At 48.3% G+C, this 12,742-nt stretch overlaps 2 protein-coding genes across 3 annotated transcripts; one reads left to right on the top strand and one right to left on the bottom strand.

The window, feature by feature from the left end:
* The first annotated feature begins 1,674 nt into the window (after nucleotides 1-1,674).
* brf2 (BRF2 general transcription factor IIIB subunit) lies at nucleotides 1,675-4,910 on the top strand. 2 transcript variants are annotated; one of them, XR_003749230.1, is made up of 6 exons: nucleotides 1,675-2,011; nucleotides 2,481-2,540; nucleotides 2,628-2,949; nucleotides 3,511-3,688; nucleotides 4,003-4,714; nucleotides 4,786-4,891. XR_003749230.1 is itself a non-coding variant. In XM_028974007.1 (5 exons), exons 1-5 carry the CDS (start codon nucleotides 1,864-1,866, stop codon nucleotides 4,618-4,620), a joined length of 1,326 nt encoding a protein of 441 aa, XP_028829840.1. In that variant the 5' UTR covers nucleotides 1,675-1,863; the 3' UTR covers nucleotides 4,621-4,910. The 2 variants fall into 2 exon arrangements, 1 of the variants encoding a protein (XP_028829840.1); XM_028974007.1 differs by having other exon boundaries at nucleotides 4,003-4,910.
* A 2,308-nt stretch (nucleotides 4,911-7,218) lies between these two features.
* prlhr2b (prolactin releasing hormone receptor 2b) lies at nucleotides 7,219-9,000 on the bottom strand. The gene is made up of 2 exons (XM_028974243.1): nucleotides 8,521-9,000; nucleotides 7,219-7,895 (listed from the first exon to the last, which is right to left on the bottom strand). The coding sequence occupies exons 1-2, from the start codon at nucleotides 8,976-8,978 to the stop codon at nucleotides 7,259-7,261; spliced, it is 1,095 nt and encodes a 364-aa protein (XP_028830076.1). The 5' UTR covers nucleotides 8,979-9,000; the 3' UTR covers nucleotides 7,219-7,258.
* Nucleotides 9,001-12,742: the final 3,742 nt, after the last annotated feature.

Below are 12,742 nucleotides of genomic sequence, written 5' to 3'. Positions count from 1 at the left end.
GAAGATTGGAGCGTGTCTGTGGGATTTTTTGCCCATTCATCTTGAACTGCATTTTTAAGACCACGCTGCTTCATCTGGTTAAACGTGTTAACCATTACACCGGGGCGCTTTCAGTGAAGTGACAACACACGGTGACACAACAACGTGTGTCCTCTGCTTTTAACCATCACCCTTGGTGAGCAGTCGGCAGCCACGACAGGCGCCCGGGGACGGTGCCTTGCTCAGTGGCACCTCAATGGTTCTGATTACAGGTCCACTTCCTTAACCACTAGGCCACCAGTGCCCAAAACAAACGAATGCACCACTGGGTTTCGAACCCAGGATCACCTGTTTACTAGACAGGCGCTTTAACCAACTACTCCACGGCTGTTTGTCGGCAGTTTGGCTCTTCCTTCCCTGGAACTAAGAAGCCTAGATTAGGCAGAAAGACAGTGATCAGCCTCTCGTTGTAAAAGTTAGCCGAGTCAAGTGTTTTATAATAGTTACGGGATTTCTGACTTCACATCCGACGCTCTTGTAAGCTTTACTGTGATTCTGTGTTATGTCAGGACAGCTTTTTCTTCTTACACCGTATAAAGCATAGATATAAACAGTAGATGTCGCATTCAGCCTCGCAGCATGCGTCATGTTTGGACGGGTTTCCAGGCTCATTCAAACACGCTTCTCGCACGGTACGAGCGAAGATGCGGGACTTATGCCCCTCGTACGGATCAAGGCACATTTCATTCAAATATATATGTATTTTAAATATATATATTTATAGACATTTTGTGTTCAACAAATAAGAGCATCTGTCTTCTGTTGGAGAAGCATTTCAGGTGACGACCTCTTGAAGCTCATCGAGAGAATGCCAAGAGTGTGCTAAGCAGTAATCAGAGCAAAGAAACTAGAATATAAAACATGTTTTCACTTATTTCACCTTTTTTTTGTTAAGTACACAACTCCACATGTGTTCATTCATAGTTCTGATGCCTTCAGTGAGAATCTACCAACATAAATGGTCATGAAAATAAAGAAAACACATTGAATGAGAAGGTATGGTAGTAGCCTAGTCAATTACACACTTGCCTATGAACCAGAAGACCCAGGTTCAAACCCCGCTTACTACCATTGTGTCCATGAGCAAGACACTTAACCCTGAGTGTCTCCAGGGGGGGACTGTCCCTGTCACTACTGGTTGTAAGTCGCTCTGGATAAGGGTGGTAGTAGCCTAGTGGGTAACACACTCGCCTATGAACCAGAAGACCCGGGTTCGAATCCAACTTACTACCATTGTGTCCCTGAGCAAGACACTTAACCCTAAATTGCTCCAGGGAGACTGTCCCTGTAATACTGATTGTAAGTCGCTCTGGATAAGGGCGTCTGATAAATGCTGTAAATGTAAATGTAAATGTAAGGGCGTCTGGTAAATGCTGTAGATGTAAAGGTAAAGGTGCGTCCAAACATTTGGCCTGTACTGTGTATGTATGTGTGTGTGTATATATAGTTCCATTAAAAACCAAACTGTTTGTTCGGCTTCCTTCTAGCATAAGAAAATCATTAAAGCAGAAGACCGTTCCGCGTTTTACCCGATAGATTTAAGAACAACCCTGGCAGACGTCGGCCAGTTCGAGCTCTTGTACAGGCGGAACCTTTTTTGTTCTGGACTACGTTTCCCCCCGGACTTTTCCCACTGTGACGCGGCTGTGGTTGTCGCGTTGGTCCCGGTCCTGTCTTACAAGCGCGACAGATGTCCGTCCGTTTGGTCGGTCTGACGTCACAGGTATGAAAATTATAATTGACAGTACGTTAAAGTAGACGTGTCCACGCCGTTGTTTTGGGCACCTGAGCGTTTGCTTTAACCCGTGTGATTTGCGGGGGAGAATGTCCCGCGCCTGTCCCCACTGCGGCTCGGGAAATGTCGTGGAGGACGACCTGTACTCCGAGAAGCAGCTGGTCTGCGAGGACTGCGGCTCGCTGCTGCCCGAAGTAGAGCTGACCAGCACACGGACGGAGGAACTGCAGGCCACAGGTTTGCGTTTTATTCTGCGTTTGAGACAGCGGTGGCCTGGCGGTTAAGGAAGCGGCCCCGTAATCAGAAGGTTGCCGGTTCGAATCCCGGTCCGCCGAGGTGCCACTGAGCAAAGCACCGTCCCCACACACTGTCATGGGCACCTGTCATGGCCGCCCACTGCTCACTCAGGGTGATGGGTTAAATGTGGTGGTAGTAGCCTAGTGGGTAACACACTCGCCTATGAACCAGAAGACCCGGGTTCGAATCCCACTTACTACCATTGTGTCCCTGAGCAAGACACTTAACCCTAAAAATTGCTCCAGGGAGACTGTCCCTGTAACTACTGATTGTAAGTCGCTCTGGATAAGGGCGTCTGGTAAATGATGTAAATGTAAATGCAGAGGACAAATTTCACTGTGTGCTGTGCTGCTGTGTATCACGTGTGACGATCCTTTCACTTTCACTTAAAAATGCTCCCTTCTCATAGCCGTCCCGTATTACGAGAGCACTCAAACCGAGAAGCGGAAATGCCCAAACCTCATTAAAGGTACAATTTAAAAAAATAAATTAAAATCAATTTAGGTTTTTTTTTCTCATGACCGGTGATGTTAACGTCCGTGCGCTTTCTGAACAGGTTGTGGAAGGCTGCGCGCTCTGTGCCGGATCTTCCGCTTCCCAAGTGACATGGAGTCGAGCGCCGTGAGCCTGTACGAGGGGGCCTACGGTCACCCCAGTTTCCTGCACACCTCCCTGAGCAAGAAAGAGGCGCTGGCGGGGAGCTGCGTGCTCGCCGTGTCCAGGATGAACAGCTGGCCGCTGGGGATGGGGTCGGTCGTCGCCATGCTGGAAGCGGACCCCGCCCTGTTTGGTGCCATATATCAGGAGCTCATCAAATGTATGAATCTACAGACCGTAGGCGGTGGAATTACGGAGCTGCTGGAGGGCTTCTGTCACGAGTTGGTGACACTTTTTTTCTTTCTTGTCTCATTCTGTAATATTGGTCACAATAGCATTCCAGCCTGAGCCATGTGTCCCGTAAGATTTCTCCGAACGCGACTTATTGAGGTATTTTTTGGGGGCGGCGGTGGCCTGGCGGTTAAGGAAGCGGCCCCCGTAATCAGAAGGTTGCCGGTTCGAATCCCGACCCGCCATGGTCCCACTGAGCAAAGCATTGTCCCCACACACTGCTCCCCGGGCGCCTGTCATTTACATTTACACTTAACGCCCTTATCCAGAGCAACTTACAATCAGTCGTTACGGGGACAGTCCCCCCCTGGAGACACTCAGGGTTAAGTGTCTTGCTCAGGGACACAATGGTAGTAAGTGGGGTTTGAACCTGGGTCTTCTGGTTCATAGGCGAGTGTGTTACCCGCTAGGCTGCTACCGCTCCATGGTGTCATGGCTGCCCACTGCTCACCAAGGGTGGTGGTTAAAAGCAGAGGACACATTTCATTGTGTCACCGTGTGCTGTGCTGCAGGTTATCACAACACTCTCTTTACTTTGGTCGTGTGTGCAGTTTCAAGCTGGGTCGCGACCAGGTCGGAGCCGAGTACGGCGAGACGACGCGGGAGCTGAAGCGGAGGGCTCTGGACCTGCTGGAGCTGGCCGCCGACAGCTGGATCGTGACCGGCCGCCAGCCGCAGCCCATGCTGCTCGCCGCGGTCTACCTGGCCTGGCAGTCCCTCAGTCCGGTGGTGAGTTTAGTGGATGTCTTACTCGCCTGCTGTGTTCTTTTGCCTCGGCACATTAGTGTGACGAGCATGTTCTGAGGGGTATATAGGGGTGTAGTATCCTAGCGGGTAACACACTCGCCTACGAACCAGAAGACCCAGGTTCAAACCCCACTTACTACCATCGTGTCCCTGAGCAAGACACTTAACCCTGAGTGTCTCCAGGGGGGGACTGTCCCTGTAACTACTGATTGTAATGGCGTCTGGTAAATGCGGTAAATGTAAATGGATCGAGTAGTGCTCACTCGCATCTCTCTTTTTCTGTGGATCCATGGCAGAAACGCATGAAAGTCCCTCTGACGAAGTTCTGCGTGATTAGCAAGTTCGGCAGCGTTAAAGAGGGCGAGAGGAGACGCACAGCGCAGAAGCGTGTGGTGGAGATGAGGGAGGTGCTCTGCAAGCTGGGACAGGAGCTGCCCTGGCTCAGCGGAAGCCCGGTGAAGCCCAGCGACGTGGCCGTGCTGGTCGAGGACATCCTGGCGTTACGCCTGGTGCTCCAGTCGGAGGCCATGAGGCGCCACGAACAGTCCCTGCTGTCAGAAACCTCCGAGACGAGAGCGGCGGGCGACGCTTTATCTTCTGCCCCGGAGGCTGCCTTAAAAAGCTCCTCGCACTCACAAGTAGAGGAGAAAGCGCCCCCTGCTGGAGGACATTCAAACGACAGCCAGCTTTCAGAATTACCCTGGGCCAAGCGCCACTTGTTCGTCCCTCCCTGTGTCCGTGTGGCTAAAAAGCCCAGAGCGGAGGCAGCAGGACCGGACGTGACTGGCGACGAAGATATTTCGGACGGCGAGATTGAGTCGTACATCCGAACAGACCAAGAGATGAGATACATCGTGCGACTCCAGAAGACGTTGCAGCAGCAGAAGGAGGAGGAGGAGGAAGGACACGGCTAAAGCCCAGACGCGTGATGCTGCCTGGGTGAATGCGTGGTTTACACGGGGATCAGCTCACTGCTGCTACGTTCAGTTTATTTACTTGTTAATTATGTTTTGCTCATTGTTTGGAAAGTGCTTATCATTTTTGCCATTCGTTCGGCATTCACACAAGTCTTTTTTGCATTTTTTTGCACACTGATAAAATCTACGTGAAGATGTTCTGTTCCGATTTTAGTTGGTTTTCCCGCTGGTCACTCAACTTTGTCTGCCTGTCCCTTTTGGTTTCTCAAATAAAAGTTTAAAATGTGTGCTATTCCCCGTTCCTTTAAAAATGTGTATTTTTCTGTCAACATGTCCTAAATAAATGAATCTTCTTTGACTGGCCAATGCTCCAGGGACCTGCATGACGAGCACTGCTTCGTCCATTTTCCATTCAGCAATACTGGAACTTAATGTATGTGATGCTAAAAATAAGCACTAATACTGTCTCACCAGTACCAAGCATGAATAGGGTGGTAGTAGCCTAGTGGGGTAACACACTCGCCTATGAACCAGAAGACCCGGGTTCAAACCCCACTTACTACCATTGTGTCCCTGAGCAAGACACCCTAAGTTGCTCCAGGGGACGACTGTCCCTGTAACTACTGGATAAGGGCGTCTGTAAATGTAAAATGTAAAGGAATATTACTTGGTGTTTGAAACTGATGAATACTTAAATGCATTCAAATTGAAAAGTTTGTTCAAACCATGAAAATCAATGCATATACATTGCATATACAAATGCAATGCAGCACATATACCTACATACACATTCTTCTGCTAAATAAGACCTGGCATGTCACAAGTCAATTTTTCTTCTAGGCACACGGCATTTTCGCCAAACACCAATACTGCAAATGGCCTGGCATGCCCTGTTAATAACCGTTCTTTCCGACCTCGTCCCTGGGCGACTAGGACAGGATCCAGCCCCCCATTATAACAAATGAAATTGCAGAATGACTCAAAATCACAAAAGCATTCTGGGAAAGTGTTCGAGAGCTACAAATACCCCAGAACAGAAACGTATGAATCATATCATTATAGTATTAGTCCAATTAGATGTCAGATCGACATTTTATATATGCAACTGGTAGCCATGGCAACAATAATTGTGTACAGTACACTAGCCTGTAGCTAATCGAGAACTGTGATTCACCATTTGCATGACTGTGTGCATCATTTAAAACAAGGAGGGGATCTACAATCAGAAATGCAGTGATAAGTCGTATTTTATTTCCTACGAAGCTGATACGTTTCTGCGCCTGAAAACAACGAGCAACCTCACAACTAGACTTGGAATGCTGCAGAATAACATTCCTTTCTCTGCTGACAGTTGTTTGATGAATATGAATGAAAGTCCCGGGGGACTCGGTGTGCAGGCAACAAGGCTTTATTTCCGTATGAAGTCTTCCAGGAGGACGCATTAGCATTAGCACACTTAGCACATGTATGTATAGAGTTTTCAATACAACCACAATTTCACTAAAACCCTTCAGTCACTCACACACACACTAGCACATCTGTCAGTGGTCACATCAGAGGACGACTGCTGAGCAGAAGTTTTGTAGGTCCGGTGCTGGACTACTGTGGCTGTATTGGTAGGGGTGTATTTTTACACACCTATGGACAGTTGATAAGTCCATGGCCCACCATTGGCAGTACAATACGGGCGCTGGTACCATGTTCATTCATTCACAGCTGGTCTGAGCACTGCTGATTCTCCAGCTGATCTACTGGTGTATGTCACAGCCCGTCGTCATTAAACAGAGAACTCTGGAGAACTGAAAGCAGCAGGTGTCCACTGCCTGTAACCCATCACCCCTGGTGAGCAGTGGGCAGCCGTGACAGGCGCCCGGGCAGCAGGGTGTGGGGACGGTGCTCTGCTCAGTGGGATTCCTTAGCTGCTAGGCCACCCAGTGAAGCTAGTACATGTTCTCCATGTTTATGAGCATCACTCATTTGTTCAGATTTTATCTTTCAGCTCTTTTCTTTAACATTATGTCCTGCTGATTAGATGATCCAATTGACCAAATATCACCAAACAAGCAAAGGTTTATTTCCCACTTCTGTCATCTTAACCCTGCTTGATCATCCTGTTTAGACCACAGAACACTTCCAGCCATAATGCGTTAATATTATTATCATTACGTAGTGGGTGCTTAACATTATTATAGAATAAGACTATTATAGTTTTCCGTTTTAGATTATTTAATGTGAACGGTAGATCACTGAAGACTATAAAGATAGTTACATTGGTCAAAGACACAAGCCCATTAACTGAGGAAAAGACGGAGATTTCGCTGTACATTGAGTTTATCCAGTGCAATATCAATAAAATGACTTTTTTTCTGCACACCAATTCCTCACGTTGTAGCATATGTGGGTTTAAAAGCAGACTACATTGTCCAAGACTGTATTTAAACTGTATGCAGCATTGACGCTGCTTTTTAAAAGCTGACGATTTACTGCCATTTACCATCCGCAGGCTAATGGCAGATTAGGCATCCCTTTTTTCTGCCTAAAAAGCTGACACGACGCCATTCTGAAGCAGAAGCAGGTTGGCTGATCAGTGTTAAAATGGTGTCCCACTCATCCTTCTCCCCCACAGAGTTCCTGCTCAGAGCACGACGCTGGCGGTGGCACAGTGGTTGGCGGGAATGCCGATGCGCCGGTGACAGGTGAGCATCTTGCGCAGCTCTGAGCGGAAGCGGTCGTGGAGCCAGGCGTACAGGAAGGGGTTGCAGCAGGAGGAGGACATGGCGCACAGATGGCACAGCAGCTGGATGAGCAGGAAGTGGCGCTTGTTGATGAGGCGGATGTCGATGTCGCGCAGGACGTTGAAGACGTGGATGGGCAGCCAGCACACGGCGAACGCGGCCACCACCAGCGCCACAAGGCGGAAGATCTTGCGCTTGCGGGCGCGCTGAGCCTTGGCCTGGTCCCGGGTGTGGTGGCCCGGCGCCACGCAGTTGCGCAGCTTCACAGAGATGCAGAGGTAGGACACGCAGACGGCCGACAGCGGCAGGATGTACGTGACCAGCAGGGTGCCGTAGGCGTAGGTCAGGCGCTCCGTTTCCTGGCCCAGCCAGAACTCCTCGCAGATGGTGAGGTGCTCCGAGTGGAACTCCACATGGTAGGTGTGGGCCACCGCTGGTGCCACCAGGCCACAGGAGATCAGCCAGATGCCGGTCAGAACGTAGGCACACGTTGCCACGGATATGCGCTTCTTCAGAGGATGTACGGTGGCATAATACCTGGTGGAGGGGTTGGGGGAAGTCAGTCTGTTGCGTTTCACAAAATGACAATTGGTAAAATTATTCAAATGAACTGACAGTAGGGCAAAAAACGGGGTGGTAGCATGCAGGTGAAGTCAAGAAATCACCAGTCTGTTCATGCCAAAAGCCCGCCAGGGCCTCCAAACAAGCCAAATACCGCACAATTTTATAAATGATATCTCTAAATGATGCATTGTCAAGTGAATGTCATTGTGATACACAGCGGCACAGCACACGGTGCACACAGTGAAATTTGTCCTCTGCATTTGACCCATCACCCTGATTTGTCTGTACTAGACACAAAATTATATTACTATTGTTATCATAATTATTCATAACAAATTTTGAATGAAATGCGTGGTCTGTGCACTGGCCATTTCTCAATTTCAAAATTTCTAAATACTTTCTTTTAAAGAAACCCATTCAAATCCACATGCAGCCAGAGAAATCACATTCCCTCAGTGTCATCCAAAAAGTACCCTGTTTGGAATGAAATGGACCCTCACAGAATCATTCGAATGACATAAAGAAAGAAATGTTTTCATTGTCAATCAGGAGCAAACATCCACTTCTACAAAGAGCAGATATGAAATCATCCACTCACCTGTCCACAGCGATGGCAGTCAGTGTGAAGACCGAGACGTAGACTGTCACAGGCTGGATGAGGAACACCAGGTAGCACATGAAGCGTCCAAAGACCCATCCGCGGGGATTAAAGGCGTAAGCCAGGGTGAAGGGCACGCAGGTGACACACATGAGCATGTCGGAGAAGGCCAGGTTGCCGATGAAGAAGTTTGTGACGTTGTGCATCTTCCGTGTGCGGCAAATGACATAGAGAAGCAGGTAGTTGCCAAACACGCCCACCAGTACCACCAGCACATAGCAGGGGATAATGAGGGGTTTAAATGTCTGGAGGAGGGCCACATCGGCGAACGGGTAGGTATAGTTGGCCGAGTCATTCCGCGCATCCACCTCGTGGACGGTATGGCCTCCTGACCTCTCTTGCTGACCTCCAGGTAAAGGGGTTGACCCATCCACCCAGGCACTGGCACTGTCATTCATTACTGCCACTTCGCTTCCAGTTCCTCCTTTTTACTGCAAAGATAATAAGCAATTAGAGCACCGCTGCAACTCCACGACGGATCACACTTTAGTGATAATTCTACATCAACATTGTGCTAAAATGTTTGGAACTGGTTGGACAGGCAGAAAACGAGAAAGCGGATCTGCATTTTTCCTAACACACTTATTCCTCTTTACTTTTCAAATTGTGCCTGGAGACAACCTTCATTCACATATTTTACTGCCCAAATCATATAATTCATCTATCCAGTTTTAACTGGTTCGATGCACATTGCATGTGGACAAGAAAACGATGAATTATAAAGGCAAATCAGGGGGAGAAACCAGGGAGAAAAAAATTCTATTTTTATTAATAAAAAAGTTACCGGATTCACAAATGTACTCAGTTTAATGGTTGAGTTATACTATTTCTTTTCAAAGATGTTCGGTCAATTTGTGGGGTGATTCAAATTTATTGTTAATACACACACACACACACACACACGGTCAAATAAATATACAGTCATTTATAATCATTGTAACAAGTGGTTCCTGTTGAAAATCCTGTTAAATTCTTTCTAAAGGATGATAGCCAGAAAGGAAACTATCAATTGATTATAATCTATATTTCATATATTATAATCTATATTCATATGTCTATATTTAACATCTTCACCGCATTTTCCCTATTTTAAATAGATAAAAGCATTAAATGAGCAGAATATATATTCAATGAATCTACTAATTTTATACACACACACACACACACACACACATGTGTGTATATGTCCCATTTGTATATGAGAAACCTGCTGCATGCGGTCTTGCATTTTTCACAGCTTCCAGATAAAAATACTTCTAGACCTGAACACCGTCCGCTGCCTGACGACAAAAACGTCACTTTACTTAATAAAACATACAACAATATAAAGCGAGAAGAAGAAGAAGAAGAAGAAGAAGAAGGGGAACGTGCACCATCCCCCCTCACGCTACCTGCCTCCCGGTCCCGTGCGTCCCTGTCCCGTGCGTCCCGGTCCCGTGCGTCCCTGTCCCGTGCGTCCCGGTCCCGTGCGTCCCGGTCCCGTGCGTCCCTGTCCCGTGCGTCCCGGTCCCGTGCGTCCCGGTCCCGGGAAGCGGAGTGGGCGCGCGCGCCCGTTCCGGAGCGCGCGCCCCGGCGGCGGACCAATCAGCGCAGAGCAGCTCTTCCCATCAAAGGGCAGGTCCATCAGCTGAACCTACTAGAAGACAATGCTGTGTCGAGCGGGCTCGGTGATGGGGAGGGCTGAGAAGCCTAGTGGGGTAACACACTCGCCTGCGAACCAGAAGACCCAGATTCAAATCCCACTTACTACCATTGTGTCCCTGAGCAAGTGGGATTTGAACCCGGGTCTTCTGGTTCATAGGCGAGTGTTTTACCCACTAGGCTACTACAATTTCAGTTACTGAAGCCCCCTTGAACAGAGCTACCTGAGCTTCCACTAAGAACCCACCTAAATTATTTTATTGTCGTTCTCGCCATGCCAACAGGGCACAGTTGGCAATGAAAAACGAGCACCACTCTCCCGGGGTCCTGTTCATATTAAAATCACGTCCTTTCTATGTTGTCGCGGTTTGAGCTCATCACTGCCATCTGCAACTCATGGCCAGAAACGAGAAAAGAACATTTCAATGGGTTCTTTTGAAAATAAGGAATCGGACTCGTAACCAAAGGGTTAAAGTGAAAGTGAAGTGATTGGCATTGTGAAACACTGCAGCACAGCGCATGGTGACACAATGAAATGTGTCCTCTGCTTTTAACCATCACCCTTGGTGAGCAGTGGGCAGCCATGACAGGCGCCCGGGGAGCAGTGTGTGGGGACGGTGCTTTGCTCAGTGGCGCCTTGGCGGTTCGGGATTCGCTTCCTTACCCGCTAGGCCACCACTGCCCCACTACTGGTTCAAATCCTGAACCTTGCTCAAGCACTGTGACAGTTCCCAGGCGGGGTCGTGCGTGTTCCACTGGGGCAGTGGGGGTGCAGATGGCCGTGATGTCCTGCAGGATTCTGGTGCTCATCAAGATCCATGGTGGGGTCGAGACCATACTGCACTCACCCACCTGGACACTCGGAAGGGAAATTATGTTAAAATGCATTGACTACAGTTCAGCATTTAACACAATAATCCCTTCCACACTCACCACCAAGCTGGAGCACCTGGGACTCAGATCATCTCTCTGTCAGTGGATCTCCAACTTCCTAACCGGGAGACCACAGGCAGTAAGGATGGGTGGACATGTCTCAACCTCCATCACACTCAGCATTGGAGCCCCCCAGGGCTGTGTTTTGAGCCCCCTGCTGTACTCCCTGTACACCCATGACTGTACAGCCACTACTAACTCCACCACCATCATCAAGTTTGCTGACGACACTGTCGTGGTGGGCCTGATCTCTGACAACGACGAGACGGCCTACCTGGAGGAGGTTGGAAATCTGGCGAACTGGTGCCAGAGGAACAATCTCCACCTGAACGTCAGCAAGACAAAGGAGTTAATAGTGGACTTCAGTACAAAGCAGGAGAGGACCTACCAGACACCCTGTCATCAACAGGAGCCCAGTGGAGAGAGTGGACAGCTTCCGTTACCTCGGTGTTAACATCACGCAGGACCTGTCATGGTCCTGTCACATCAACACCGTGGTGAAAAAGGCCCGGCAGCGTCTCTACCACCTCAGACACCTGAGAGACTTCAGACTGCCCTCCAAGGTGCTCAGGAACTTCTTCTCCTGCACCATAGAGAGCATCCTGACGGGAAATATCTCAACCTGGTTCGGGAACAGCACCATGAAGGACAGGCGAGCCCTACAGAGGGTGGTTCGATCAGCCGAACGAATCATCCGTACCAAGCTCCCTGACCTTCAATCTATCTACAGCAAACGGTGCTGCACCAGGGCCAGGAAGATAGCGAAGGACCTCACCCACCCCAACAATGGACTCTTCTCTCTGCTGCGATCAGGGAAGCGCTTTCACTCCCCGAAGTCCAACACAGAGAGAATGAGGAGGAGCTTCTTCCCGCAGGCTGTCCAAGCTCTCAACAACAGTACATAGAACTCATGCACTTTCACCTCCAATCACTCCGGACTCTTTTGCACAAAACATCTTTGCACAAAACCACTTTGCACAAAATCACTTTGCACAAAATGACTCTGCGCTTTTTAGGTCTTTACTGCTCTTTCTTTTATGGCTCTTTCTCTCTTTTCTTTAAACATTGTAAAAAAACTGTAACTCATTTGCACACCTTCACCCTACCAGTTACACATATTTTATGTTAAAGACGTAAAAGTGTAATACTTGGTTATGTTTGCAATATTTGCATATTGGTTCATTGTTTACTTGCAACATTTGCAATACTGTGGTCTGTAGCAGTCGCAGAAAGCATTTCACTGCACATCATATCGTGTATGACTGTGTATGTGACAAATAAAATTTGAATTTGAATTTGAATTTGAGAACACCTATCCCGTTGTTCCCAGGCAGGGTCATGCACGCTCCACTGTGACAGTTGTTGATCATGCCAATGAGCTGAAATTTGTCTAAAAGAGGTAAATGTATTAATGCTGTAAATGTAAATGGACCGGGTCATGACCACCCTTATTGTTTTTTTACACTAGACCTACTTGATGTGGTTAATAGATATAAACTGTAGATGCCTTGTTGAAAACAGCCATCTATGGAAGCGATTGCAGTTCTTTTAAATGAATGACCATCTAACAGAGTCGAATACAACACAC

This window comes from Denticeps clupeoides, chromosome 3, assembly GCF_900700375.1.
Source record: "Denticeps clupeoides chromosome 3, fDenClu1.1, whole genome shotgun sequence".
In the NCBI taxonomy this organism is placed as follows: Eukaryota; Metazoa; Chordata; class Actinopteri; order Clupeiformes; family Denticipitidae; genus Denticeps; species Denticeps clupeoides.
Note: the sequence above shows the minus strand (reverse complement) of the source record. Positions and strands in the feature narration are given on the sequence as shown.